At 45.5% G+C, this 6,000-nt stretch overlaps 1 protein-coding gene across 1 annotated transcript in view; it reads right to left on the bottom strand.

The window, feature by feature from the left end:
- YWHAQ (tyrosine 3-monooxygenase/tryptophan 5-monooxygenase activation protein theta) overlaps window positions 1-5,350 on the bottom strand; it is a 29,355-nt gene extending 24,005 nt beyond the window's left edge. The window contains exons 1-2 of the mRNA XM_016121154.2: window positions 5,242-5,350; window positions 4,492-4,846 (exon numbers count right to left, since the gene is read on the bottom strand). Coding sequence (XP_015976640.1) covers window positions 4,492-4,785 — 294 coding nt within the window. The 5' untranslated portion in view covers window positions 4,786-4,846; window positions 5,242-5,350. The remainder of the gene's footprint in view (window positions 1-4,491; window positions 4,847-5,241) is intronic.
- Between the last annotated feature and the right edge of the window lie 650 nt (window positions 5,351-6,000).

Below are 6,000 nucleotides of genomic sequence, written 5' to 3' on the forward strand. Positions count from 1 at the left end.
GTCAGTGCTGGAGAGGTTAAGGGAAAATTCTCGACAACTGCCGATGACAGTATAAATGCATATAATCTTTTCAGAGGGCTATCCGGACAAAAAAAATAACAGCAAATCTTTTGATTTGAAAATTTTACTTGTAAGAACTTAACCTAAGATTCCTAGCATGAAGCATGCAACAAAGATATTCTTCCCAGTGCTGTTTGTAATAGACAAAAATTGTTTACCTCCTAAATGTTCAATAGGGTGCTAGTATAATTATGCGACATCCAAATGAACACACACTACAGGATTAAAATCTGGAACCACATGTGCCAAATTATTAATGGCAGTTATGAAGGAAAGAATATATGCTATTCATCCACTTTAACTCCCTCTTCCAAATAGATTTCACTATAATTTCAGCTGGATCTTCTTTCACTGTGCTAAGTTTTCAAAAAAGCAAAGCTTAGGGCTTCTGAGGCAACTTAGAAAATATAAGACCTACCGAGTAAATTCTAGAAAGGTGAACTGTATAGTTAGTTATATAGCATACACACAACAGTGACAAAAAAAATGAAATCAAGAAAAAAGATTCTAATAAGATGCCAACATATTTATGAGAATTCAAAGAACAGGTATGATACAGTTTGGTATAACTTAGTATTTCCATTTTATTTATGATCTAACCCAGAGTTCTCAACCTGGGCATTCCTACACTGTGGGCTGGGTAATTCTTCGCTGTGGGGATCTTCCTATGCATTATATGATGCTTAGCAAGCAGCATTCACGCCTCTACTTACCATGTTAGTAGCAGCCCTCTCCCCTGTCAAAGACTGTCTCCAGAATTTGCCAAATGTCCCCTGGTGGGTAAATTCATTCACCCTGGTTAGGAACCACTGATCTAACCTTACATTTATATGCCTGTATATGGAATATTACATCTCATTTCACTCAAAAAAACAAACAAACAAAAAACAACAAAAAAATGACAACAAAAAACAACTGTTAGCTTCAAGGAGTTTATAATCTAAAGGCAAAAAATCCAAAAGTCTATACACTCTGGCAGTCCTGCCAACTGCAGAGCTATCTCCCTCCTTATTAACTTACAAACATAGTATCTATACTAAACTGTACAAATTCCTCAAAACAGAGATTCGCACTGTGCTCTTCAGTCAGCTACCATGTATTTAGGGCCAAATGAGGTTCATTTCATTTGGAGTCACACTGCCTGGGTTCAAATCCTTGCTCGACCATTCACTAGCTTTCAGATGTTAACCAAGTTACTTAACTTCCTTATGTCCTAGTTCTTTCAACTTTAAGAGAGAAACAACACTGCAATCTAACTTATGAGAACAAAATGAGTATATAAAGTACTTAAAATAATGCTTAGTCCATAATAAATGCCAAAAAAATGTCAGTTATTGTCTTAATTACAAGCTTATAAAGGTAGGCACCATCATTGCCAATTTATGGATAAAGAAACAGCCTGAGAAATTAAGAAACTTGCCCATCATCACAAAATCAAGACATTATGGAGCAATGAGTCAAAAACAGTCTGTCTGGTTTCCAGAGCCCATTATTTTTCCATTTGTCAATGATATTACATGAAGATTAATTAACTATTAAGAATAACTTATCAGTCTTATTTCAAAACAACCAGTACTGCTCATTTTCAGAGTTTCAGAACACTTAACTAAATTCAAGCATGTTACTGAATTGAGTTTACAGAGCTTTTACACACCAACAACTTTCAGTTTCTATTTGCTATTTTAAATTTTTATTTTAAAAGTCAGAAGGCGGACCTCAGTTCCTAGAATTGTTTATACATTATACCAAAACGGCTTACTGAAATCAGTCTACTGGGGTTGAGACAGAGGTTATCTTACATACATTCTAAGTGACTCCTTCTTACTCCAAGGTCTGACTTGTAAATGATAAATTTTGTTCCCAAGTCCCAGAAGGGCTCTGTGGACCCTTTGTTTTAATCGATTTGCCCTTACCTCACAGCCAAGTTCTTAATGACTCCCAAAAACCTTACACATGCTATTTAACCATGCAACTTATAAGAATTTTTCAATTAGACTGCTATTCCTAACATTCCTTACTAGGATCACCAATGAAGCCATTTCACTAAAGTCATTAGTTTTTCAACATTCAGAGGAACTCAGTATGCAGGTAGAATGGCTAAGACTTAAAATAATTTTATAGTCCCAAAAAATTAAAATTAGAAGAGAACTAGAATGTTTAGCCTAAGCCCCTAGTTTCACGAATTGCCCTGGGAGACAGAGACAACTAGGTAAAATTTTCTCTAACTTCCCTCAGATTCTACAAAGAGTTTTTGGTCTTAGCCATCTAAGCCTTCTTCCTGGAATATTGACCCCCCTCAGATTACCCTCCCTCAACGTTCACTCCAAAAGCCACTCTTTGTGAAGCCTTTCCTGAAATCTTTTTCCTTAGAACTACATATAGCATTGTTCAAAACTATCTTATAAGAATTACACATTACTTACGTTTGTTTCTTACATGCACTCTTCATAAATTACTGGAGGACAAAATTCTATGGTCCTCAGCTTTGTTCTTCCTCATACTGCTTACCAGCACAGTGCCTAGCACATACAAAGCTCTCAAACACAGTTTGAAGGTGGGCTTTTCTGAGGTTTTTTTTATGTTAGCCATTAAATCACAATTAATCTCTTATGCCATTTTACCAATAAAAATATTTTATTTATGCTTCAGTGTCTCAGATAAATCATGTTAAACTCTATTTCACTTGGTATTTAAAAATTGTCCGAATTTCAGGGGTTCTCACCCATTGAAATGATCTATAAGAAAGGTCTACTCTAGTATACCTGGTTTCTCTTTGGAGTAACTCATCAACGCTGCAAAGCTCTCTGATTATTCCATCGAAAATCTTTATGAAGAGCCACAGAATAAAACAAATATTCCATTGACTCAGAGTTAACTTGCGAGAGAACAGGAAAAGTTTTGTGGTAATTCTCAATTACTGCAGGGTAACTAACAAACTGCAAAGCAGTAAGTGAACAGAGACTGAAATATGCTGTGATCCCCCCACATGTCTAGAAAAGAAAGCTTCTCTTCAACTTACAGAACTCTTATGAGTCTTCCCTAATTAATAACAGAGTCGAGGTCAATAGCCATTACCATACACTACTGAAACCTACTATTACTTTCAAGTTAGTACACTTGAGTATAAGCAGTTCAGTTCAAAAAGCTTTTATAAGTGCCTCCTCTACAGCAGGCAGGGAGTGAAAGCTAAGAAAATAAAGATGAATATAATGAAAGTCTCGCTTTCATAAAGCAAATAATCTCAATGAAGTTTTCTCCACTTACTACACTCTCCATACTTTCTTTTCCCCTTTACCAGCTATCTCCATCAGCGGTGATTTTATTCAGATTACCTGTTACTGTATTGAAAAAAGAGGTTAAAGTTAAAAAAAAAAAAAATCCTATCCTACCAATCTGACAGAGCAAGAAAGAGAAAGTTAAAGGGAAAAAGGCATTTCCGCCCCCCCATTCCCTCTTGAAAAATCACCAATCAAGCACGCTTGTCCTTCAAAGCCCACCTAAACTACAATGAGGCACAAATACGACAAAAATCAGTAGGCTTCTTGTAAATGTAGCACTTAAAAAAAGGTAACCGATAATTTCAATTATTTTGGTAGAAACGACTGCAGTATTTAAACACTTAAAAACACTCCAGGATATTATGCTGGTCTTTAAAAACTTATCTTACTGATCAAAAGACCCATGCGATGACAAAGCTAAAAAAATGTTCTCTCACTAATAAGGGTGAATCACAGCAGTCACCTACTCCACCCAGCCACCCTCGCTAGGACCGGACAGTTCAAAACCTGGAATGCTTCTCTTGCCTACTCTACACCAGATACGAATTCAATTCAATATTGTAGTGTTTAAGTGGAGCTACGAAACAGCAAGGAAATGTTAGGAAGTACTGAAATTTACCAAAACAGTTCGGCCTTTAGATTTTGCTGTGCTTTTTTCACATTTACCCAACTTCACCTCTCAATTTTTAACAGCGAAAAACTCGACAGAAAAATGAAATATCTGTTCAGATTTTCGAAGAAAATTCCCATTAGCAGGTTTGAAAAGAAAACTTAATACATATATTACGTAGGGAAAAGGTATCCGTGCCTTTCGACTGAAGCCCGGAGCCTATGAATTGATTAAATACACAAAGGGTCCCCGGACGGCCTCGGTAAGCTCAAAAACGACTTCACGGTCTCGTGCGGATCGACTCGGACGTTTCGAAGTTGTGCTGTGGGGCAGCAACCTGGGGAAGGATCTACTCACCCTGGGAAAGCAGCCTCTCGAGCCTCAAATGAAATAACACGTTAAGGAGGCCAAGGCTAACCTTCTCGAACCCTCGACGTCGGCACACGTTTCTTTCCCGTTCTCAACGAAATTCTCAACGAAAAGGCCTCACGCAACAGGGCCCCGCCGCCCCCTCTCCCGCCGCCCGGGCGAGCGCGGACTCACCAGCACCGTGGTGCAGATGGACCGCAGCTCCGACTCCACTTTCTCCCGATAGTCCTTAATCAGCTGCAACTTCTTGTCGGAGGTGTCGGTTTTCTGCTCGATGCTCGAGATGACCCTCCAGGCGGACCGGCGGCCCCCGACCACGTTCTTGTAGGCCACCGAGAGCAGGTTGCGCTCCTCGTTGGACAGCTCGGCGCCCTGCTCCGTCACGGCCTTCATGCAGGTGGCCATGTCGTCGTAGCGCTCGGCCTGCTCGGCCAGCTTCGCCTTCTGGATCAGCTCCGTCTTCTCCATGGGGACGGGGAGGGCAGCGAGGGCGAGCACCGACCCGGATCGCGAGGAGCGTGCGGAGGGCCTGCGGGAGGGCGCGGACGGGAGGCGGGGGCGGCGCCGTCAGACAATGCGCCCGCCGCCCCGCGCCGCCCGCCGCCGCCGCCGCCGCCCCTTTTGTCTGTCCCCGCACGCGCGGCCCAGTTGAATGTGCCTCCCCCGCCCACGCTCCCCGCAGGGCTGCCGGGGCCGGGGGCGGCGGCGGAGGCCCCCGGGGCGTGCGGGCAGGAGGCGCGGGAGGGAGGGCCGCTCCCGCCCGGCGCGGCCCAAGATGGAAACGGCCGTTGGCCCGCACCTTCCCGCCGGAGCCGCCCCTGAGGAGCGCGGCGTCGAGGCCCGCGGCTCCCGGGGGCCGGCCTGCCGCCCTCCCCCCGGGACCGGCGGGATCCGAGGAGGGCTTGGGGCGACCCTGGCGCTCACCTTCACGTCTCCGCGGCCGCGGCGCGAGTCCCACCACTTTGATCCGCTTTGGGCTTTAGCCGAGGACCCTCCCGTCTCAGCCTACCTCCGAGCCGAGGGGCGGGCCGCCGCGCGGCTGCCCTCGCGCCCGCGGCCCAATCACGCGCCGCGCTGCCCGCGAGGGTCCCGCCTCCCGTCCCGCAGCTAGCCAATGAGGGCTGAGCGCGCGGAAGGGGGCTCAGTGGGCGGGGCGTGAGGGGAAAGCGGAGGCTAGGAGGGTGGGTCGGCTCGGGCAAGTTCGGTTGGCCGGCAGGCTGCGGCTTCGGCCACGGGGTTTCCTCCAATTAGATCCAGGGTAAAAGGACGTCACTGTTGCCATGGCGATGCTGTTACCAACTCCCCTCATCCTCCCCGCCACCCGCGGCACTTGTGGGTGCGGCACCGGAGCGCGAGGCTCGCGCGACCTCTCCTGCGGTGGCCGCCTCGCCTGCCGCAGCATTGGTGCGGTTGGTGCAGTGCATCTTGTGGACTAAGGCAGCTGCGGCTCTAACGCGACCCTGGTGAGGCCCGGCTTGGGAGGGTGACACAACCGGCTGTTTTGTTGCACAAACGCCTTTCTTTCCTCTACCTTCCTATTCGTGACAAAGGTTTGGAGCTCCGTACACAGAACAGAGCCTTTAATGACATTATGATTGGGGCCGCAAATTAGAAATAACCCCACACCCATTAAAGAAGAATTAGCTCCTGGAGAAAGCGGTTTAGGGATGGCCTTTACGTGAT

The sequence above is a fragment of the Rousettus aegyptiacus genome, unplaced genomic scaffold (assembly GCF_014176215.1).
Source record: "Rousettus aegyptiacus isolate mRouAeg1 unplaced genomic scaffold, mRouAeg1.p scaffold_m13_p_7, whole genome shotgun sequence".
NCBI lineage: Eukaryota > Metazoa > Chordata > Mammalia > Chiroptera > Pteropodidae > Rousettus > Rousettus aegyptiacus.